Source organism: Rutilus rutilus (assembly GCF_951802725.1).
Source record: "Rutilus rutilus genome assembly, chromosome: 5".
In the NCBI taxonomy this organism is placed as follows: Eukaryota; Metazoa; Chordata; class Actinopteri; order Cypriniformes; family Leuciscidae; genus Rutilus; species Rutilus rutilus.
The window spans coordinates 47,194,884-47,220,730 of record NC_140213.1 but is presented as its reverse complement, the minus strand read 5'-3'; the positions used below and the strand labels follow the sequence as shown (position 1 = coordinate 47,220,730).

The 25,847-nt window shown below is 36.5% G+C and overlaps 1 protein-coding gene across 1 annotated transcript in view; it reads right to left on the bottom strand.

The window, feature by feature from the left end:
- LOC311291152 (uncharacterized protein) overlaps positions 1-25,847 on the bottom strand; it is a gene marked incomplete at its 5' end in the record, with an annotated part of 111,845 nt that overhangs the window by 23,773 nt on the left and 62,225 nt on the right. The window contains 7 exons of the mRNA XM_084410025.1: positions 956-1,129; positions 1,279-1,452; positions 1,602-1,775; positions 2,847-3,020; positions 18,538-18,711; positions 21,140-21,313; positions 23,128-23,298. Of these exons, the coding sequence (XP_084266151.1) occupies positions 956-1,129; positions 1,279-1,452; positions 1,602-1,775; positions 2,847-3,020; positions 18,538-18,711; positions 21,140-21,313; positions 23,128-23,298 (1,215 nt within the window). The remainder of the gene's footprint in view (positions 1-955; positions 1,130-1,278; positions 1,453-1,601; positions 1,776-2,846; positions 3,021-18,537; positions 18,712-21,139; positions 21,314-23,127; positions 23,299-25,847) is intronic.

Below are 25,847 nucleotides of genomic sequence, written 5' to 3'. Positions count from 1 at the left end.
AGACTAATTAACCTGTAAACTAGGACACTAACAGGCAGGGAACGAAAGAAAGCAGATTCAATTACTGTTAGAAATGTATTTTCTTTATCTAGCTTTTCTTATCTCAGCTTTGTCCATAGGAAAGCTTTGTCCATAGAACAGCCTGTGCTGAGAAAAGGCCTTGCTTGCACATTCTTTCATGTACATGTAATGTAAACATGTTTCATATTAATGGATACCCGTGTCCGAAAGGGAGAAAGTCTCCTATTCTGTGCATTGAGAAGCCTTTCTGAGCTCAAGGACCTAGAGGAGATCTGACCGGATATTTACCATTTATAGGATTGCTGTATAAGTATATCTGATATGATATGATGTCATTTATGATTTTATTGGATGAAAACATGATACTCCCCTCTATATGCTTATTATATATTCTGTATTTAGAATACTGGGGAGCTAAGCTTTTTCTTTGGTTTCCCAGCTGGTCTCTACTTTTGTTTTATTCATTCATTACACCAAATAAAGGACGGAGAGAAAAAGGCACTTCGGGTTGGAACATCAAATTTTCTAACAATTACCAAACTATAAAACTGACCACAAGACTAAAACAGAAATCAGGACATGAAAACTATAAACAAACTGGAAATGTGACAGCATAGTTTCCATGGGTTATTTTTAACACTGTCACACTAGTTCTGTATGCTGGGAAACTGTTATAACAGCAGATGTGAATAGCATACAATTTCTTCAGAACAACATGTACACAATTAGTACACTGAAACTTGAATTGAATCAAATTAAATTGAATGCAATTACTCGTTAGTTAGGCACCTAAAATTAACTATGACCTATAGGAAATGCAGTTGTAGTTCAGGTGAAATGCTGCAGTATAAACAATGTAACCTAAGCTCTGTTGTCTTTAACTAAACAGTAAACTTTAAACACTGTAACTGCTGTAAAGTATAATGATACTAACTGTAGATTTTCCAGTCTGCATTGTGGTTTCTTCAGTAGATCTCCGAGGTTTTCAAATCCAGAGTCTCCTGGTTCATTCTCACTGAGGTCCAGCTCTCTCAGGTGTGATGGGTTTGAGTTCAGAGCTGAAGTCAGTATGCAACACTGCTTCTCTTTAATACTGCATTTACACAATCTGAAGATAAAGAAAAAAAAAAAAACACAAAGAACAATGATCTATGATGTCATCTTATTCTCTTTCCCCACTATTTTCCCCCTGTTGTCTTTAACTAAACAGTAAACTTTAACCACACTGTAACTGCTGTAAAGTATAATGATACTAACTGTAGATTTTCCAGTCTGCATTGTGGTTTCTTCAGTAGATCTCCGAGGTTTTCAAATCCAGAGTCTCCTGGTTCATTCTCACTGAGGTTCAGCTCTCTCAGGTGTGATGGGTTTGATCTCAGAGCTGAAGTCAGTAAGCAACACTGCTTCTCTTTAATACTGCATTTACACAATCTGAAGATAAAGAAAAAAAAAAAAACACAAAGAACAATGATCTATGATGTCATCTTATTCTCTTTCCCCACTATTTTCCCCCTGTTGTCTTTAACTAAACAGTAAACTTTAACCACACTGTAAATGCTGTAAAGTATAATGATACTAACTGTAGATTTTCCAGTTTGCATTGTGGGTTCTTCAGTAGATCACTGAGGTTTCTCACTCCAGAGTCTCCTAGGTTATTCCCACTGAGGTCCAGCTCTCTCAGGTGTGATGGGTTTGAGTTCAGAGCTGAAGTCACAGCAGAACAGCCTTCAGCTGTCATCTCACAGCCTCTTAACCTTCATTATGAGAAAGAAAGAGCAAGAAAATAAGACAGAGGATAAGAATATAACTCTTATTCTGTAAAGTCACATCCTCTTCATAAACAGACAAAACAAAACAGACATTCAGAGGAAGAGAGATCATCATTCAGGGCTCTACATGTACACTGAAAAAAGATTATAACTACCTTCCTAATATCCTCTGTCCAGCTTTTTTGGAGTGTGTTGCAGCCATCAAAATCAAAATGTGTTTATATTTACAAAATACAATTAAGTTAGTCAGTGCAAATATAAAAAATCATTTATTTGTACTTTTGTTAGTTAAATAAAGGTTAAAGAGAGTTGAATCACAGATTCTTGATTTGATCAAATTTGACAAAATATGACAACTTTTCTGGACATGGGGTTGTATCATTATTATTATTATTTATTATGTATTTATTTAATAAGAATTATTATTCATATGACAGTAATAGCTAATATAATGTAAATCAAATGCATGTAAAAAATAAAATAAAATTATGTTTCTTAAGTAAATGTATATTTTCTACTTTACAGTGGGGAAATTACCAAACTTTTTTAATTTCTTCACTTGCATTACTCTTGAGCTTTTATTTAGTCAGAAAACTAAAAGTGCAGCAAAACGTTTTCGGGCTCAACCCTTCATCAGTGCCATGTTCTTCCAAGCATCCCACTGCACAAGGCAAGATCCAGTAAATCCTCATGCAAGAGCGCTTGACATAAAGCATTCTCATGTGTCAGTTGAGTTATGACTCATGCACCTTTCGCACAGCAGCTGCAGTTTTCCATATGCGTTTTATCCAAATAAACGGGTTATTCCCCACTGTGACAGGCGGATGATTGTTGTGCACAGTGCGCAGACATGACTAATCGATAATCAAATTCATAATTTTATTTTATTATTTTATTTATTTGATTATAAGCAATTTTTGTATGTTAAAATAAGGTTTATGTACAGCCCTGTCATTTATTTATTCTAAATACTAAAGAGAATATTTTTTACAAGTATATAGCTTAGTGTTCGAGGAATTTTAAGCAGTTTGATTCTTGTATGTGAATGTTCCTCACCTCAATCTCTCCAGCTTACAGCGTGAATCTCTCAGTACACCAGATAAGTGCTTTGCTCCTGAATTGTTTAGTTGATTCCCACTGAGGTCCAGCTCTCTCAGGTGTGAAAGGTTTGGAAATAGAGCCGAAGTCAGGGTGTGACACTGATTCTCTGTAATACTGCATCCACACAGACTGAAGACACAAAGAGAAAAGACAATGAATCAGAGCTATGATGATCAAACTAAGATTTGTAAATATTTGTAATTCTCTCTATCAGCATTTTCCATTTCAGAAATGTCAATCGAATGGCAACTACACTGAATGGTTCTTCTTCAGACCGTTTTCTTGTCACCGTTGGAACAAGCCCAACATAGAAGTTGCTTGCCATATAAAAGCACCTCTTCAGCGGACCGAATCACAGGCTGCGATTGTGAATGCGCCACTCCGCTACTGTGTGTGTTCTGGTGAGACGAACAAGAAGCTGAGCTTGAGAGGCGCTGTCAAAAGCTGCTATATATTGCCGATTTGAATGGGCCAATATAGGCTATTGTATATCGTTCATCCAAAGCATCACTGAAATATTTAAATGTTTTTGTTTATTTAAATTAAAAGTTAAAAGTTCTGATATATTATTCTCTCTTATAGTCCATGAGCCAGGGCCCCAAATTTGGTCCACCGGTATCATCTGGGGGGGCAAATGCTATCATTGTTTTTTGGCAAGGTACACACCCCTAGTATTAGAAAAATCACGATAGCAGTGCAGCGGTGGTAGCGAAATCACTTTTTTCAGCTCATGAAGTTACTAACCCCCTAAAATAAATTCCGTTTTTGAAATCTGGTGTATATCTGGTTTAGGCTCATGCTAGGGATATTGTCAATATTCTATAATATGGTGCTTGGTATCGTTGGAAAGGGGACCTTTTAGGCTTTCATTTAAGCCCAGTGCTGAATCTGTCTGACAAACAGAGAGGTCACATGACTTCTTTAAACCAGAAATAACACACATTTTTTCACAATTTCCGCCTAAACTGTATGCTTTCTTTTATCCCTGTGGCATGAAAGAACACCACGGACACAAAACTCAACTTCAATACTCAAGGCACTCTGATGACTCAGAAAATGTATAATATACCCATACTATTTATTTGTGAGAGCCTTAAATTAGACTTCTGCAGCCAGCACAAGTCTTCAAAATAGAATAGAGCCAATAGAATGGACAAATAGAATACCCTATTAGTCCAGGGCCAAATGGCCTATTTATTCATGTACAGTTGTAATAAAAAGTAATTGTTTCAATAGTGTTGTCAGCATAACACTTGTAAGTGGTTTAACAAAATGTTTCTATCATGTATTTTGATATTCACCCACTTTCAGTTAAAATATCAGAAAGTAGCTCATGCACGGAATGTTGATGGATTTTGACAGTTTGACGAGGTTTTGTCAGTTTTGTGAAAAGATTGTTGGTTCAGTTGACTGGTTATAACAACACTACCAACTATGCCATCTTCAATCAACTTCCATTGAGTTCCAGGGGTATTAAATGTAAGTACAAAATACTTTTTCTCTTGTGCTTGTGAAATGGTGGGGAATAGTAGCAGAATAGTAGCAGTAGCTAATGTAAGCTTGGTGTTTTTCACACTTAGTATACTTCTTTTAAACTTCAAATAAGAAAGTATACTTTCAGTCTACATTTTATGTACTTCTCAGAAATATAATTAAAATTACACTTCAGTGTACTTGATTTATACTGAGAGAAAAGTCCAGGGCCCGTATTCATAAAGATTCTAAGAATCCTCTCAGAAAACTCTTAATGAAGCTTAAAAACTTTTACATATAGAGTCTTAGCTTAAGAGCGTTTCGGGGCCGATCTGAGAGCAACTCTGAGCAAGGAAAAGACAAAAACTTTCATCTTAGTGAGGAGGCGGGGTTGACCCCGTTGCTATGTATGACACAATCTTTTGAAGACTGTGATTGGCTGGTTGTCCAAGAAGGGAAGTATATGGTCTATTCTAAGCCTTCACTTAGAAATTACATGTGACTGTGTACATTACACACTGCTGCATTGTTGCATTTTCCCAGTTGCCAAATATTGTAATGTAGTGATTACTTTCATTTCTGGCGCTATGGCATTTCTGCGTGTCGGAGATGTTAGCGCGTCTCTAATAAGATCAGTCACAAACATGATCCCTGCACGATCTAATCTATAGCGTCTTATTAACTCACTGTCATTGAGTCCCATTTTCTGCAACACATTTCTTTTCCCTCTTCATCTTTCTGCCATGTTCTCCTCTGCTAAAGAAACTCTTCAGCCTCTGAAAAGTCCAAACAATTTTGACCTTAAGACCTCTTTTAAGGGTTAAGATGCTTTCTGAATTACTTTTTTCTTTACTGGGATTTGTTCTTTAATTTTAAGAGTAAACGCCCACATTTCTAAGAATTTTCTTTGAATTTTGTCACTAGGAGCTACTCTTTGCATTAAGATTCTTTATGAATACGGGCCCGGGTATATTTGGCCTGTACTTGAACTCAATCTTTTGATCCAGATATACTTAAAAGAATAATTAAGAAATCAAAGTATACTTGTCTTGTAGTTGTGTTAACTCTTTTGATTGAGTAGTCAATTCAATATATTTTTTTTTACATAGTTTTTCATATACAGTTTTATGAAACTTACATTGTTTGAAAATATTGATTAGAATATTGATATAAAACAGATATGTTTCTAATTCTGCATATCTGAATTTTTGTGTAGGCTAGTCCACTGGTAGTGTATAACAATTTACTCTAATTATACTTTTTTGTTTAAAATGTTGCCTTTCTTTATGAAACTTACTGACATTCAAGCGTTGATTAAAAAAGGATGCATGAAGCTATAAAATATTTTTAAAATTAAAGTACAGTTAAAGTTATTTTTCAAGTGCAAAAATAATATATAAATAGTAAACTATAAGTATAATGTTATGTTCACTTAAAGAAAACATACAAGTATACTTGCAGTATAAACTACGAAACTAGTAGTTTACTGAGAGTACACTTCAGTGTGTACTTTCATAAACTAAAAAATGTACTACTTGTATTAAAATAGTAAACTACTAGTATACTTGTAAGTAACTTGTAGTACAGATGCATTACAAATGAGAAACCTAGTTGTGTACTTAGTTTACTACTCTTACAAATACTACAAATACTAAAAGTGGGCCAATTTAGTCCCAATCAGTATTGAAATAGTACACAAGTTTACTACAAGTACACATTGGTATTAGTATACTTACTACATAAAGTATACTTAAAAATATACTTAAATTACTTAAGTATACTTCATAAAATTAACATGAAGACATGCACTTTTATGATGAAGAGATGCACTTTTATGATGGATATATGCACTTTTATATAGATGCTCTTTTATAATGGATAGATGGACTTTTATGATGCTCTTTTATAATGGATAGATGGACTTTTATGATGTATAGATGCACTTTTATGATGGAGAGATGCACTTTTATGATGGAGAGATGCACTTTTATGATGGAGAGATGCTCTTTTATAATGGATAGATGCTCTTTTATAATGGATAGATGCACTTTTATTATGGATAGATGCACTTTTATGATGTATAGATGCAATTTTATAATGGATAGATGCACTTTTATGATGGATAGATGCACTTTTATAATGGATAGATGCTCTTTTATAATGGATAGATGCACTTTTATGATGGAGAGATGCACTTTTATGATGGAGAGATGCTCTTTTATAATGGATAGATGCACTTTTATGATGTATAGATGCACTTTTATAATGGAGAGATGCTCTTTTATAATGGATAGATGCTCTTTTATGATGGATAGATGCACTCTTATGATGGATAGATGCACTTTTATGATGGATAGATGCACTTTTATGATGGATAGATGCTCTTTTATAATGGATAGATGTTCTTTTATAATGGATAGATGCACCTTTATAATGGATAGATGCACTTTTATAATGGATAGATGGACTTTTATAATGGATAGATGCACTTTTATAATGGATAGATGCTCTTTTATGATGGATAGATGCACTTTTATGATGGATAGATGCACTTTTATGATGGATAGATGCACTTTTATGATGGATAGATGCTCTTTTATAATGGATAGATGCTCTTTTATGATGGATAGATGCACTTTTATGATGTATAGATGCACTTTTATGATGGATAGATGCACTTTTATAATGGATAGATGCACTTTTATGATGGATAGATGCACTTTTATGATGGATAGATGCACTTTTATGATGGATAGATGCACTTTTATAATGGATAGATGGACCTTTATAATGGCTAGATGCACTTTTATGATGGATAGATGCACTTTTATAATGGATAGATGCACTTTTATAATGGATAGATGGACCTTTATAATGGCTAGATGCACTTTTATAATGGATAGATGGACTTTTATAATGGATAGATGCACTTTTATAATTGATAGATGGACTTTTATGATGGAGAGATGGACTTTTATGATGGAGAGATGGACTTTTATAATGGAGAGATGGACTTTTATGATGGAGAGATGGACTTTTATAATGGATAGATGCACTTTTATAATGGATAGATGCTCTTTTATAATGGATAGATGCTCTTTTATAATGGATATATGCACTTTTATTATGGATAGATGCACTTTTATAATGGATAGATGCACTTTTATAATGGATAGACAATAATAGATTTTTACAGCGATTGATTCCTGCCGGTTCCATAATGAGACTGGCGCGGCCAGAGACATTTTGGGCGCTGCGGCATATTAAATATATTATAAATTGTTTTTCCGCATGAGAAATACAATGTGTGGCGAAAGGGCGTGACAAAAGACCGAAATGAGTGACTGTCATGTGACACTTGAGAGCCCTGACTGCACTGTAGCAGTTACTGTTACACTGTTTCATAGATTAATCTATGCCAGTCTATGATTAATCTATGACAGCCAGTTTAACCTGCAAGCTAGCTAGCCTGCTAGATAGCTAGCCTGCTAAAAACGCCAAGCTTACATTAAGCCTGTTTTATACTTCTGCGTCGAACTGCCGCCGTAGCGTACCCTGACGTGCACCTCTCCAAAAATGTAACAACGCGTCAATTCTACGCGGACACAAGCGGTGTGATTGGTCTGCCAGAACCCCTCCCTCGGGGTTTCATGCTGCCCAGGTGTAGAGCCCTGCACGGGCCTCAAATCTAGGCCCGAGCCCGGCCCTGGCCCGAGACGCTCAGGCCCTAGCCCGACCCGTGTCCGACAGCTCATCAGAATTATCAGCCCGAGTCCGACCCGAGCCCGTTTTTTTTTTTTTTTTTTTTTTTTTCACAGCGGCAGCCTGCCCTATTTGCAGCCATTAAAATATGTCCGTTTTGTTAGTTATGTTTCTTTTCTTTTCATTTCTTTATTAAAGGTATAGCGGAGGATCTTTCCGAATTTTAGATAAGAACCGCCCTCTCCACTTTTTGAAAAAATGCACATGCGCAACACTCTACCAGTCTACCTGCTCCCGAGAGGGAACGCCTATTAAACGTGTGCGAGGTTCTCCTCGTGCACGCTCTGTTTACAAGTTGCTGTCGGCATCGCTCATACAAGATTACTTTCCAAAAGAAGATTTGCACTTTTTCTCCAAATAGCATGCCAAACTTTACCTTTTGAGTAGAAACTTCGCGACTGAGGCATCAGTGGGAAGCCCAACCTGTGTTTTCAGCGCACGCCATCGTGTGAAACAATCTCCCAAAAACACTCTGATCTTGTTTCTCTCTTCTTCTCATACAGTTCGTACAAACTTTTTCTCTTGCGACCCTCAGACATTTTCAAAGGACCCGGTGAAACGGCGAGCTTCAATGAATGGCTGAGCTCTAGCTCACCACACATAAACACCTGAAAGTGCGCATGCGCAGAAAGCGAAAACTAAGGGACGAGCACGTACGACGGCCTTACGTAAACATATCACCAGAATGATTGACACTTAGGTGGACCAATAGTTTACACTACCCACCCGGAAAAAGAAAATCCTCCGCTATACCTTTAAGGTTTTTTTTTTTTTTTTTTTTTTACCGTATTACAACATTTTACGAATTTGTACAAGACTGAGCAGGTGTACAAATTAAAGTACAAAAGTGTACAATGGTCGTACAACATGAGAACAAACAACAATCCAAAAAAATAAAAAATAAATAAATAAAAATAATAATAATCACATTCACAAGAGGTCTGTTGTCATACCTGAGATTGTATGAAATTAATGAAAATAGTAGCTGTTTTAGTTTTTACATGACATAAGGCTTTCCTAAATTGCAAGAATTCATTTAAATAAATGTGGAAGATTGGTTTGACCTTCAAAAATTTACATTTGTGAATATAATGTTTAACTAAGAGTATACAAGTATTGTAAAAAAGTTCTTTCTTGCTATCTTGCAAAAATACTCCAAATTTGACATTTTTGTACAGTAAATTGGGTGCATCACTAACATATTCTGATATCCAATGTTGAAAAGAATTCCATAAAGTTCTGGTATAATGACAATCAAAAAATACATGCTCCACAGATTCAATATCACAATCACAAAATGAACAACAGTTTAAATCAATATTGAAACGTTGTCTCAGAAATTCATTACTGGGATAAATATCGTTTAAAATTTTGAAATGAGTTTCTTTAGCTTTAGGAAAAATTGGGAGGGAGAGATATTTGGTTCTGATTTTTATTTGTATATCTTTTGGAAAATCATTGAGGGTGTAAAGTCTTTTTAATAAAAGTGGGTGAAGTTTATTTGTTATTGCACTTCGTATTATTTTGTTTGAACATTTTCTGTTTTTAAATTCTATGTCATCTATTATAAGCCGAGGAAATCTAGGTAATACGACATCATACATCAATACACCTTTCATCAAATTTAACATTTCTAAAGGAATAGCCTTAATTATAGTATTATATTGTTTTTTGGTACATTTAAGATTGTATTTCTCTGTGAGAACAGAGTAATTAAGGACATTTCCATCAGAATCCATAAGATGTGAAATAGCCCAAATACCTTTTTTCACCCAGTCATCATAATAGATAGATTTTCTTTTGAACAATATGCATCTATTGTTCCAGATAGGCATGTTGTGTGGAGTAAAATTATGAGTATAAGACATTTTCCAATTTAAGAGAACCTGTTGATGAAATTTAGATAACTTGAGGGGTAATTTGGAAAGAGAAAAGTCACAGGCTAATAGGAATTCAATGCTGCCACATTTTAAAAATATTTTGGATGGAATATGAAACCAAAAACTATTAGGATTGTTTATAAAATTATGCAACCATTTTAATTTTAGCATTCCATTCATAGCTTCAAAATCAATTATGTTTAGACCACCTTCAGCAATGGGTTTAACTGCATCATTTTTTCTAATATAGTGATGTTTATTTTTCCATGTAAAATTAAAAATGTTTTTGTTTATTTTATTAATTAGATGATCAGGGACAGCTAGGGAAAATGCAGGGTAAATAAATCTTGATAAAGCTTCGCTTTTGGTAATTAAAATTCTACCAAAGATTGATAAATCTCTTTGTAACCAAGAATTTAAAATAGGTTGTGTTTCGGTTATATTGTTTTCAATGTTTAGAAGTTCCCTTCTTTTCCAATCTTTTGACAATATAATTCCCAAGTATTTTACTTTAGTTTTCACAGGGATTCCATGTAAGTCTGAATTGGGGTGCTCATGAAGGGCCATCAGCTCGCATTTTTTAAGATTTAATTGTAACCCAGAAACTTTAGAAAACATCTCCACTTTCTTAATTACTAGAGGAATTTGATCTGCATTTTTTATAAAAATTGTCGTGTCATCGGCTAATTGTGTGATAATTAGAGGCCTGCCCAGAACATTTAATGGTTTCAAATCTGTACTGTTTTTTATATAAATCGATAATATTTCTACAACTAAAATAAAAATCAGAGGTGAACACGGGCATCCCTGCTTTACCCCTCTCTTTATCTGGAATCTTTTGGTTGTACCCTTAGGTAAAGACACTGAACTGTTTATATCTGTATATAGCAAGTTAATCATATCAATGTACTTCTTACCAAAGCCGAAAAATTCAAGAGTCTTCAAAATAAAAGAATGCTCCACCAGATCAAACGCTTTATAGAAATCAAGGAAAAAAATGAAACCTTGATCTTCAATTAGATAGTTGTAATCCAATAAATCCAAAACTAATCTAATGTTATTGTGTATTGATCTATCTTTAATAAAGCCCGACTGAGTTTCACTAACAACATCTCCTATCCCAGACTTTAATCTATTGGCTAAAATTTGAGTGAAAAGTTTATAATCTACATTTAATACGGATATGGGTCTAAGATTTTCAATATACCTTTTATCTTTTCCTGGCTTTGGTAAGAGAGTAATGACCCCTTGCTTCATCGTTGTTGTGAGATTGTTATTCTCAATGCATTCATTGAAAACTGAAAATAACATTTGTTTTATATCTTTCCAGAAAAAATTATAAAAATTGGATGTTAAACCATCTTGACCAGGGGCTTTTCCCAAAGCCATACGCTCAATAGCAGCATCAAGTTCTTTTAGTTGTATTCCAGCATCACATAACAATTTAAAACCCTGTTCAACTTGAGGAATATTGTGTCTTATATTCTCGAGAAAATGTACAGAACATTCAGGAGTGTAATTGGATGAGTATAAATTTGAATAAAATTCAAAAGTCTCTTCAGCTATTATATTTGCTTGGTGACATTCTTTGTCATTAATCATTAATACATCCAATTTATTCTTTTCTTGTCTTCTTTTTTCTAAATGGTAGAAGTAAGATGAATTTTTCTCCCCTTGTTCTATCCACTTAGCCCTGGACCTTACATAAGCACCCTGTGCCCTTTGAGTGAATAATTCATCAAGATTGGAATGTAAATTTGACAAAGTAGCCTTATCTTCTTTTGTAAGATCATGTCTCTTACACAACATGTTAATTTCATGTACTAGGGTATATTCTTTTTCCCTTAGGCGTTGGCTTCTGATTTTACCCTGTTTAATAGAAATATTTCTCACTTTAAATTTAAAATATTCCCATTTTTTACAATAAGTGTTTAGTTCTGTATCATTTTCAAGTTCTATTAATGTACTTCTTACCTCATTGACAAATTCTTCCACCAATAATAAATCTGAATTAAATGTCCAATAGCTCTTATAGTGGTTGATATTAACATTTGGTTTGAGATTTAATCCAATTAAACAATGGTCAGTTAAAGGTGCTGCAGCTATTTCAACCTTAGTGACAAATTCCAGTATTTCAGGGGATAATAACCAATAATCTATCCTTGATTTTGCACCACCATTAGGTTTTATCCATGTATATTGACATTCATTGGGATTTTTTTGACGCCAGATATCAGTGAGAGAGTGAGTATCTGTGAAAATCCTAAGAACTGTGTTATACTGGTGGTCATTATAAAATGACGGGGATCTGTCTAACCATTCATCCGGTGCAATGTTAAAATCCCCTCCAAATATTGTAAAACTAATATTATAAGAAAGTTTGAAATCTGCGATTATATCTGCTATATCATCCAACAGCCTTTTGTTCTGATTTAAATTGTTATACCCATATATATTCGCAACAAGACATAATGAACCCTCCAAGTTAGCAAGGATTACAACCCAATGTCCATCTTTGTCAGCTTTATAAGTTATTACTTCTCCAGGAAATCGTTGCAAACATATAGCCACACCCCCAGACCGATTAGTCCCATGTGAAAAATAAATCTTCTCTCCCCACTGGTTCTTCCAAAAAGTCTCATCCTCTTCACAGGAGTGTGTCTCTTGTAAGAAAACCGCATGAGCTTTAAAACCTTTGCAGAAAAGAAAAGTAGCCTTGCGTTTTACATTGTCTTTCAGACCTCTTGCATTTAAAGAAATAAAAGAAAGTTCAGATCTTAGATTAAACATAAACATAAAATAAATTTACCCCAACCGAGGTAAGAGAACAGTTCAGTTTATAGAAATATTACAGGTAATCCGAGTACCCTTAAACTGTGAACATCCAAGCAGTTCCTCTATCCTAAAGTTAACTTTCCTTTATATGTTGAGCAAAAATAAATTTTGGTGATTAGATCCGTTTACCGTCTATGTATCCGTAAGGGCCCCGAAAGTATGCCCTTTTTCCTGCTTTTCTTGCCTCATCGATCCTCGGCCAAAGCACCTCCCTTGCTTGTTTAACTGCCTCCGACAAATCTTCAGTGAAGAAAACCCTGGCTTCCTTGCAGACAGCTGAATTCTTCGTAAGATCCCAGATGTCATCCCTATCCTTTCTTTTCACAAACCGGATGATGACCGATCGCGTCCACTTCTCTTCCTTCTTCCCGACACGGTGCACCACGTCCACTATGTCATCCATTCTCCCCGCCATGCGCGGTGCCACTTTTTTCAGAAGGTCGATAACGTCTTCACGAATGTTTTCGTTCATCTTTTCTTTCATTCCCTTGATTCTTAAATTCCAGCGACGGCTGTGGGCCTCTTGCAGAGTGACTTTTTTCTTCAAATCACAGTTTTCTTTTGTCAGCGACGTAACTTTTTCTTCTAAGACTGCCGCTTTTGTCTTGCATTCTTTTATCTCGGCAGCATTAAACTCGAGTGTTTTAGCTAGGCTGCAGATCATGGTACTATTCTCTCTGATTTTGGACTTTACCTCTTCCAAACCACTTTCTTGTTTATCAAAGCGGGAGTTCAGGCGAGTTATAGCCATCATTATAGACTCAAATGAAGCCTCTTTATTGGGTTTTACCCTCTTTTCCATCGGAGCTCCTTTGTCCGGAGTGTTCAGTGGAGAGTCCTCAAGCTGCCGCTTATCCGCACCTGCACAAGTGATATCCATGGCAGCGTAGTCGTGGAGCGGAGGCCCGCCTTTTGCTTTCATCATCCTCCCGTCCTTGGTAGTATCATCGTTTGAGGTCATTTTCGTTCTATTTTCCTTCAAATCAGTTACTTTATGTTTTGTAAACGTTAACCGAACTAACCAACTTGTTTTTTTGGAAAATTTTTGTCTTTGTTCGTTGTTCTGAGGAACTTTACGGAGAGCAATTGAAAAGTTTCCCCGCTCAGTCGGCCATCTTGCCGGAAGTCCACCTTTAAGTTAATTTAGACAAATGTTTGGAACATTTAAAAAAAAAAAAAAAAAAAAAAAAAAAGACGACCAAGCAGGCGAGCCAACAGCGAGTAAAACATATTTGATCAATTTAGCCTCTCAAATCAACGCTAATACTTTACTTGGCTACAATAAAATCCATAGATATAAAACACTTCAAGGATATCACACAGACAGTTAGTTTAATGTTTATTTATTAAGTGAGTAAATTTTTTTTTTTAAAATACTGAAGCCCCGTTCACACTACAAGCGACTTTATCGCTGCATGTCGCCAGTGGCTGGCGATAGAGACAGAGCGCATTTAGGCCACGCCTATTACGCATTATGTCCTCAAACGCTCGTTTTTTGGGGTCGACAGCTTATGAAAACTTATTTCTGGGTTTCTTAGCTTGTTTTCTGTACACCTTGTCACATAGCAGCTTTTAGGCATTTTTCTGTCTTTTGTTAGAAGCAAGAAATGACAAGGAGGCAGCCTCTCGCAATGCAAAGTCAATGGGGACGGTTGGTTTGTTTTCCCCCTGGGTGGGCGTGGTCTTCAGATTATGACGCGTTGCGCTCTGTCTCAGGTCGTTAGTGGGCGTTCTCACTTCTGGTTGCCTAGGTAATGTTTGTGAGTGACATTCACGGATGTTACGTGTTGTAGACAACAAATCTGTTTTCTTGCCGCTACAAGCTAACATTGTGGAAGGAAAAGTCTAAATATAAATGGGATCAGTACATAAAATGCATAATATTAAAGATGAATGAGTGCCCTGTGCTATCGCGGCTATTTAACTGCAGAAAATGGGCAAATACTGTCTTTCTGAGTTCATGAAACCATTCGGGCTCGGAGTCAGCACGGCGAGTACCACCGTATGTACACAGAGACATATCATAAACTATTGGACAGTTTCTGACTGCTAAAATAAACTTCTCATTCATCTTGCCTCGGTCAGACGCTGCACTGAAGAGTGACGGATCACGTTTGCTCCACTGACTTCACTCCTATTGGTTGTCGCCCGCGAAAGTCGCTCTTCATTTGCATAAAGTTAAACATTTCTCAACTTTGTCGCGTCGCCAGACACGCCCCATCCAGTCGCCAACGGTCGCGACCGCGCGTGTCGCCGGAAGTCGCCCGCTCCCCATTGAAAATGAATGGTATCGCGTCGCTTGGTCGCGTGTAGTGTGAACGTACCTTCAGGCTGCTCGCAACAGCGCTCGCAAACGAAATGAGCAAGAGCAAATAAAATAAAATAAATCAAAAACAAACTTGCAGGTTATCTTACCTCAAAAATGCACCACAGAACATGGCCATTCTTTTTTCCAGTAGTTTCCAACAGTTAAACGAAAATAAAGTCCAATCAAACGAAAAGTTAGAACAGTCTCTTACAGAGCATCGTGGACAAAAAGAATAGCATCCACAGTGGGAGATTTTAACCCAGTCCTCTCTTCTATCACTCTGCGATTTTTCTCTTAATATTCTCCATTATTTGCACGTGAGGTGAATCGTTGGTTGCGCTGACGGGAAACCTTCTGTGTGTGCGCGTGCTTGCGTGCGTGAGACTGTCATGTCAATCATATGTCAGTGTAATTATAAGATTATGAAAGTTATGAGGTTATTAAATGTCTTTCTATGTTTGTTCTTCTATCGTTGACGTCAACTTCTCATAATTTTTTAATTAATGTCTAAAATTATAAAAAGAAGGATAACCCAAAAAAGGCCCGAGGCCCGGCCCGCATGAGAACTACGACGTGAAAATTGGCCCGAAGCCCGGCCCTAGGGGCTTAAAAAAGTCGGGGCCCGTCGGGCTCGGGCTGAAATGCAGGGCTCTACCCAGGTGCGCGTCAACGCGGACAACGACACAGAAGTATAAATTAAAACCAACACGTTGCCTACGGCGTATAGGCTCCGGCGTATGTCCGACGCAGAAGTATAATGAGGCCTTAAGTCATTGCTACTATTCCCCACCAATTCACAAGCACAAGAGAAAAAGTATTTTGTACTTACATTTAATACCCTTGGAACTCAATGGAAGTTGATTGAAGATGGCATAGTTGGTAGTGTTGTTATAACCAGTCAACTGAACCAACAATCTTTTCACAAAACTGACAAAACCTCGTCAAACTGTCAAAATCCATCAACATTCCGTGCATGAGCTACTTTCTGATATTTTAACTGAAAGTGGGTGAATATCAAAATACATGATAGAAACATTTTGTTAAACCACTTACAAGTGTTATGCTGACAACACTATTGAAACAATTACTTTTTATTACAACTGTACATGAATAAATAGGCCATTTGGCCCTGGACTAATAGGGTATTCTATTTGTCCATTCTATTGGCTCTATTCTATTTTGAAGACTTGTGCTGGCTGCAGAAGTCTAATTTAAGGCTCTCACAAATAAATAGTATGGGTATATTATACATTTTCTGAGTCATCAGAGTGCCTTGAGTATTGAAGTTGTTGAGTTTTGTGTCCATGGTGTTCTTTCATGCCACAGGGATAAAAGAAAGCATACAGTTTAGGCGGAAATTGTGAAAAAATTTGTGTTATTTCTGGTTTAAAGAAGTCTTGTGACCTCTGTGTTTGTCAGACAGATTCAGTACTGGGCTTAAATGAAAGCCTAAAAGGTCCCCTTTCCAACGATACCAAGCACCATATTATAGAATATTGACAATATCCCTAGCATGAGCCTAAACCAGATATACACCAGATTTCAAAAACGGAATTTATTTTAGGGGGTTAGTAACTTCATGAGCTGAAAAAAGTGATTTCGCTACCACCGCTGCACTGCTATCGTGATTTTTCTAATACTAGGGGTGTATACCTTGCCAAAAAACAATGATAGCATTTGCCCCCCCGTTGATACCGATCAACCCCCCCTGGCTCATGGACTATTACAGTTATATGACATTACAAGTGAAACTATTGCAGGTGTTTTTCATTGCATGTTTTTCAAATGTAAATTTTTTTTACATTTCAAATGTAAAAAAACCCACTGAGTTAGGGAATGTTTTTTCAAAATGCAAAAAAGTTTACACAATTTCAGATCAACTTTGAAAGGCGTTCTTCCGTGTCAATGTCATCATTTGGGTGCTACATTTTTACTCTCTCTCTCTACCTCCAAATCGGATCAATAATGTTGATGACATCATTCTGCATTTAAGTTTCATTCATATTTTCTGTCAAATCAAATGCACCCTAAATTTTTATACTGCTCCAGGCATGAGGAAAATATACGTTTTTTTTTTTTTTATTGGTATTGGCAGATCAAAGCGATTTTCCATGCTGTCGGCCATCAGCTGAGTGTCTAAAAACAGCTGACAATCAGGGCTGATTATATCCTGTCAATCAAAAGAGGGTGGGATTAAGATAAATATCAGCTGATAAAGATCGGTGGCCGAACAATTGGTACATCACAATTTAATTTGCTTTGTTCTGGAACAGGCACTAAATTATTTTGCAGCTTTAAAAAAAAAAGAAGGGAAAAAAAAAGTCTTGTTTCACAACTCCCAATTAGACACTTCCTCGGGACAGTTTTTTCAGTCCCGCTCCCAGCCCCTCCCGCTAGATTCTGTCCTGCTCCTACAAAAACATATGTAACCTTCTCCGGCTCCCATCTGCAACTTTCACGCATAAAAGCGTACATAGATCACTACGTCCATAAAATTTCCATTAAATAATTTCAAGTTACGTTTAGCCTTGCCACAACATCATAGCATAAACGCTCTCAATAAAATATTTGTTATTAAAGCATCAACATTCACAAACCACTGTTAATTTAACAGAAAAGCAATCATAGGCTACTGTGTGCATGGTTTGGCATGGCAGAATGCATGCAAAAAGCGCTCCCTTTATAATCACTAAAAAGCTGACATCTCACAAAACTTAGTTATAATCAGTAAAGTTGACTGCACAAAAAATATTTTATAATGTCTACACTTTGTTTGTGATATTGAGAGGACTCATGAGAGTGAACAAAATCCAGCACTGAACAAAAACTATGGCGTTTTGAGCAGTGAGTGGATTAATTTAAATACATCTGATTGGTCACTGCGTAAAAGAAATCAACTGTCTGTGATAGGCTACATTACTCAATGCTGTAAAAATAAAAACTCAGCATTTTCTTGCATTTGTAAATACATTTTTATTTTAGTTGTTTACTTGTTGCTTTTGTGCAATAGATGAATAATAATTTCTTTGTTTTTAGATATTTTATGGGTGAGATCCCACGGGATTGCAGGTCTCTATCCACAACCAAATATTTGCACACAACAACATACTTTAAAGTAAAAACTCTGTAGATATAAAATATAAGCTTTTGGAAATAAAGCATATACAGTTATGTGTACTTAATTTAAATTATATACAATCTGTGAAAGTATTTTTTATCTAAATGTGTATGTCTTTAATTGTTTACTTAATTTTAATATATAACATTATTGTCTGCTAAGAGAAAAACTGCTCTGACTCAAACAAATGAGGAAATGGTATTATCCACTACTGTAAAAATAATATTAAATGTAATGTAACATTTTATGTCACTAAAACAAAATACTTACATCAGTGTGTTGAGTTTACAGTGTTTATCCTGCAGTAGAGCAGCGATCTGATTCACTCGTGTGTCTCCTAGTTCACGTCCACTCAGGTTCAGCTCTCTCTGGAGTAACGGGTTTTTACCCACAAGTTCTGTCAAATATGTACAGGCTTTCTCTGCAGCAGGACTTCTCAAAAACCTGCAGAAGGGAAGATGAAATTGAAATGTCTTTATGGCTTTAAGCAATATGTGAGAAACATCAGCGCACAGAAAACTGGCTTGTGAAACTGCATGTTTGTGAACATCTGGAGACTCACAGAACTGCTGTAGAGAGATACAGTGATGCAGTGAACCTGGGCTTGATGGCATTAAACTACAGTTTCAGAAATATTTAATACCATACTACTGAATACCATCAGTACAATTCAACCCTCTACAATGTGAGTAAATCACTCACATCTGCGACAAAATTTTCACTCTGGGCACTAAATAATGTCTATCACGAGCCATTGGCTAATCAACTCTTAGATTTTACTCGCCAGTGTGTGTGTTAGAGGCAGAGTGTGTGTGTTAGAGGCAAAGTATGAGTTTGGAATAGTCAGAGTGTTCAGCAATTGAAAATATATCTGAGCGCTTCAGAGTTTCGCTCTCCGTCTGTACTATTTCAATTCAGCTCAATGGATGCGCAGCCAGCATAAGGATTGTCCACATAAGCACCACCAGACCTAATTTCAGTTAAAATGACAAATATGCATACATACCAAGTTTTAGTTCTAATTACTAAAGTTCTATCATTAAATATTGCTTGATTATCATTATATAATGCTTGATTGACTGATGTTAAGAATGTACGTTCAGATATTTAAAAAGCTGTGGCATTTTACAAAGAAAAGTAGATTTGATTGAACTATATATATATCTCAGTCTGGTGAGTAAACTAAAAAATGTACTAGCCATTGGCGATTCTATTGCCAAGGTGTGCGTAGACCAGGCACGGCGCCAGGATTCCAGTTTTGGATGGGCCAGACCAATTGTGGGTGGGCCTTAATTTAAAAACGTTATCCAATCACTGCTTGGATATATATACTGCAAAAATATTGACTAATATAGCCTACTGTTATATTATCTGTGCGTATACATAATATAGATTTTAATAGCTTGATGCTCTTTAAATATTTTATTGCATTGTTAAAAGTTTCGGTGCATAGGACAGACCTATCCGCGATCGCTCTCCATGGTTCTGACCAAAGAAGAGCGCTTTGGAATCTCCATTACGCATCATACGCATCATACTGGGCTGCATTTTCCGATAACATTGTCTCATAGCGCGCTACGAAGACTATTAAGGTATAACTTAACTAAAGGTATACTACCACTAAAGGTATATCATTGCTAGGCGTCTTCAGGGCTATCATCCACTCGCGAGGCAGAGGCGCTGGCGCCCTCCTAGCAACGGCGCTGTTTTTGGTAAAAAATGATTTTGACGACTTCATTAAGTTTTGTTTTATAGAAAACTCTTTTTAAAAGATTTTCGTTTTGTATAAATTGTATCTTAATTTTGATAAATGTTTTATCAATCAATTTTCCGTATTTAATAAATAAGAAGCATATACAGCAGACAATGTAATAAGGCGCAGGCACGATCACTTGCATTGCACGTGAACTGGAGGGCGCCGAAACTCAGCTTGTGCCTCACAGATTTGAGAAATATGGGTTATCTATTACAGAAAGCTTGAAATGTCTACTTTTAAACGAAAATATTCAAACCAAAATAAATAGGCTACTCTCTGATTATGTAGCCTAATCCATATGAAATGTGCATTTCTCTCTGGCGTTCATGGAGAGTCCGCATTGTCAACTTCATCTTTGCAGCGACACAGAAAACACCAGTTTATTACTAAACAATTAAATGTCTCCTTGCTAATTTAGACACATTCATAATTACTTTAACCGGTTCTTTGTGGCAAGCTTTATGCGTGCGGTCATAACGCTTTTTATCCTGTAGGATAGCCTAAGTAATTAAATTAATATAAAGGGGCGATTTGTCCACGAATGGCTTAAATTAACAACTACTAGTCGACTAGAAAAAAAAAAAAAAATTTGTCGGAGGCAGCCCTTATTCCACATATTTTCGAACCAGCAGGCCATTCTGGGTTGAGCGAGCGACCCTACGGAATGAGTGAGCGGAGGGAATATTCAGAAATGCGCTCTCCACTCACGAGCTCTGATCGGAACAAACCCGAACCCCACTGTCTGCTGAACTTGCACAGAAACATCCAAATAGACATAGCCAGCTTTTTTTAAATTGTTTTTAAAACTAAACATTTAGACTATTTTAGTACAAATTATGAGCTTATTGGCGATTTTTTATAATTCTTGACAAAATTTGAATATATTACGTTTTTTTTTTTTTTTTTTTTTTTTGGGTGGGCCTGTTGAAAAGTGGGTGGGCCCAGGCCCGTCAGGCCCACCCATGACGCCGTGCCTGGCGTAGACGGTTGCAATTGTTATCTAAACAAAACTCAGTAAAGCTTATTGTATTGTGGAGCTTATTGTATTACTGAAAGAATATTTTGTATGAATATTTAGCATGCATATTTATTTTGTATTATTTCATCACGTCTCACCTCAGTGTTTTCAGTGAACACTTCTGATCCTGTAGTAAATCACTGAGCTCCTTCACTCCTGATTGTCCAGGATCATTTCCTGTGAGATCCAGCTCTATCAGGTGTGAAGGGTTTGATCTCAGAGCTGAAGCCAGAGCTTTATAACCTTCTTCTGTGATAATGCAGTCTGAAAGTCTAGAAAAAAAGGGAATTTATAAAATTCATCAAGTTATTGTTATTTTATGATTAATATATTTAAACATATTTCGTACTGTTCAACAGTGTTGGGGAGTAGCTAGCTACAGTACAAGTCACGATACCACTAACATAACTACATTTTTTAGTATCTGGACAGTAGCTCAGCTACTTTAAAACATTGTAGCTTTTCCAGTAGCTAGCTACTTTTTCCAAGTAGCCGTGTAGCGCGACTGAAAACTACTTTCCATTTTGCATTATGATGAATCATAAACCTGTAATGCACTGAAGCAACGCAGAGTCTTCTTACTAGATAAACTACATTTGTTCATTACCACCATCTGTTGTCACATCATGCATTTTACGACTTTACAGTCCATCCACCGACAAGAGATTATCTGATGATTATGTAAAGGATGAACAGGAATGGATATTTCACATGAATCGACTGTAATTTATGCAAACCAAATATTAAAATGCAGTCTACATTAAATACTTAAAGCACATATGGAAGGTGAATAATAGCTTTTTAAATGTACTTATCCTGCTTTATTGCACTCTATATCAAATGTTTATTTCTATTTTAATTACAATAATGAACCACCATAGATTAATCTGTCCTGTTAGTTTTGTAATGAACCTTAACGATCACTAATCGAACTGAAATAAAATTGCAATATAGTAGTGCGCTTATTACTTGGCAAAGGATCGTTGCGGGGGGATTTCAAGCAAAGCGCGAGCAGCTCATGATTTGCGTCTCAGAGCGGCTCTGTTCACAGTAAATAGCCTACCGCATGTGCTGTGAGTTTAACCTGCATTTTTGATTACTCCTGTGTATCCAGTTTGAGTTAACATACATTTTGTTCTTGTATTGATGTTACATTTGTAGCAATTTTGCACTTTGACAGTAAGTTTGAGATATAGGCTACTTTTTTGGTGTGTTTTGGATAGTTTACAAAATCAAACGATTGGGACACTTTTTGCCATTAAAATGACTGGGAAAAATTGTCCCAGTCAACCTGAATTCACCCCACTCATTGAAACCATAATTGCATTACAACATGTTGTTTTAAACCCCCCAAATATTTTACTTATAACATTCTTTCCTAAAGGAACACGGTGACTTTTTGGGACTTTAGCTTATTCCCCGTATCCCCCAGAGTTAGATGAGTCCACACATACCCTTCTCATCTCCGTGCGTGCCGTAACTCTGTCTGACGCACCCACCGCTAGCCTAGCTTAGCACAAAGACTGGAGGTAAATGGCTCCAGCTAGCATACCCCTCCCAATAAGTGACAAAATAATGCCAACATTTTCCTATTTACACGTTGTGATTTGTATAGTCACAGTGTGTACAAATAACAAGGTCACATGAGACACAGCCATCTTCTACAGGTTCTGCGAGCAAATCACTCTGCAGAAGTAGCAGTGCTTCGCCTTCTGAGAATATAGTTCCCAGTGTGTATACAGTACGGTTAGAAGATGTCTCATGTGACCTTGTTATTTGTACACGCTGTGACTATACAAATCACAACATGTAAATAGGAAAATTTCGGCATTTTCCTTTAACAAATATTCAGTTATTTGTAACAATGTCATTGTAAAAAAAGAAGGTGCAATGTAGTCAGCTCCTTTTAATAGAAACTTGTAGAGTAGCTACAAGCTTGAATGTAACAAGCAGCTTGTAGCTTGACAAACTACAGATTCAGAGTAGCTTCCCCAACACTGCTGTTAAACCATACATTGTACTATGAAAAACAAAACAAAAAAACATTCAAGTTAAGTGGAATCAAACAATGGATCATTGAACTCACCTGAGTTTCTCCAGTGTGCAGTTTGTATTTTCTAATCCGTTCTGGAGTTTCTTCACTCCTGAATCCTGCAGATTATTGTTGCTGATGTCAAGCTCTTTCAGACTGGAGTTTGATCTCAGGACTGTAGCGAGAGCTGAACAGCTTTCCTCTGTTAGACCACACTTACGCAGCCTAAAATGATGAACAGAAGAGCGAGAATTTACAAACACATGTCCAGAGACGTTGGTACATTTTGTAAAATGCAATAAAATCAACAGTCTGTGATTTGTTACTTTTCTTTAACCTTTATTTAACTGACCTTTAAGTACACAGAAAAGATTTCCAATGTTTTACTGACCAACTTAATTGTGTTTTGAAATAAATAAAAAATGTGACGGCTGCATCACACGCTAAAAGAGTTGGGACTGAGGCATGTTTACCACTGTGTGACATCATCTTTTCTTTTAAATAAACTTTTTAACTGTTTGGGAATTACAGTTTTGCAAGTGGAATTTTTGCCTAATCTCGCTTGATACAAGACTTCAGCTACTAAACAGTCCATGATGGTTGTTCTCTGATTCTCCTTTTCATGACAGCCATACATTTTCAATAAGAGATCTTAAAGGGCACCTATTATGCCCCTTATCACAAGATGTAAAATAAGTCTCTGATGTCCCCAGAGTGTGTATGTGAAGGTTTAGCTCAAAACACCCCACAGATCATTTTTTTACAGCATGTTTAAATTGTCACTTTTTGGGGCTCAGAAATACACGCCGTTTTTGTGTGTGTCCCTTTAAATGCAAATGAGCTGCTGTTGCCGGCAAAGAGGGCGGAGCTTCAAGAGCTCATGCTCAGTCAGGACAAGCTCATCTCTCACGGAATGATTTTATCAAAACAGAAACTCAGTAACGCTGTTCATTTCGACCCGGAGTCGGACATTAATGCCCACAGAGCCAGAGAATATATGCTGTATGGATATAGAACAGGTATAGTTTAGTTTAATAACAGTTATAATGTATTTGTCATCTGCTTTTATCCACTATTAATACAAGCCTGTTGTAGCGGACCACAGTTTTACTCCAGAAAATCACTGTAAGAGCTGAATGAACACAGTATAAGAAGTGCGCATTAAAGTCTTATCTATAAACTCTCTCTCTCTCCATTTCATTATCATCAAGAAACACAGCAAAGTACACAAAACACTTGTTACAGCTAACAGTAAACAAATATATACACCTTTTCAGTGGTTCTTAATAAACTGGTAAACTTTATATCCGTAAAACGACTTGATGAGCTGTGATAAAGTGCACCTCTCTCTTCCATTACTGCCGTGATCAGTACATTAGGCCTATCACTCCGGAGACTGTAAGATGCTAATTTCACAAGAGAGAGTTTAAATGTTTATTTCCAGAAAGGTCCTTTGTCTTCTCAGGGAGTGGTTGTTCCTCAAACAGACTGCCCGGCATTTTCTAATTTCATTTTCCCATTCTATGAGTGGCCATCTGTTTTCAATGAAGCTAACTTCGGCAGCTTGGTGTCATTTACACACTCATTAAACTTTGACGGGTGAGGTGCTGACAAAAGACGGTCATTGCAACACTGTAAAATGATGGCACCATGCTGCCATGTGCTTTTTTAAACAAATTTAATAGGGTTTAATGTTACATTATCAGCTTGGAGAGTTAGCTAATTTGAATACTTTTTTTTTTAAGAAAGTTACAATTCATGAAAAAGGTGGATTGGCAGAAGTACTTGCTTTTTGGTGTGTTTGCATTGCAGGAACTAGCAATGATTTTAGTTATAGGAACTCCTTTTAAGGGGAACTAAATTAGCTCCTACTTCAGAGTAGGGTCTAAACCAGCACTATAGGTACTATAGTGACGTAAGTGTACACTGACTGGCTGAATACATGAGAAACACAGACAGTGAATATTTTTAAAAGACGTGTAAACACAGTTTACATATACTTACAGCAAGCTTACATCACTGAGTTCCACCTGGCGGTGTGCATGCTATATTACCCCAGGGGAATATTTATTCTCAGGGGACCGCCCTGGTGACTAGTTCCTATAACTGAGTTCCTATAACTACTCGGGTGCAAAAGCCCTTGTGCATCCTTGAGGACATTTTTGGCTTTTTCAGTTTTGTTTTTTTGATCACTTTGCCTGTGTTAATGCTAACTGCATAAAATTTGGCACGGGTGTGTATTTTTATTGGAATTTTACTATTTCATCATCATTTTCTTTAAAAAATCTATTTTGCACTAGTTACACAAAATACTTCCTCTTAGGACCTTAAAGGGATAGTTCACTTTGAAATTAATTTTTGATATGTTTTAGCTTACCTCAAGGGCATCCAAGATGTAGGTGTCTTTGTTTCCGCAGTAGTTTCAATTTTGATATTTTTAGGTCAAACCGTTCTTGTCTGTCAGTCATATAATGCAGGTCTGTGGTCACTGTCTCAAAACACAAGCACAGAGTCCAAATTAAAACAATTCCCCATCGTCCAAATGAAACAATTCCCCATCATAAGTACACATTGATGGCCTAAGACACGAAACGAGCGGTTTGTGTGAGAAAACGAACAGTATTTATATCGTTTTTAGCTCTTGAAAACAGCACACGTCCAAATGGTCTGACGGTGCGGGCGGGTATAGATGTATACACTAGATGTCGCCTTGGCTACTGCAGTTCATTGGAACGAAACCGTAGCAAAGCGACATCTAGTGTATATATCTATTA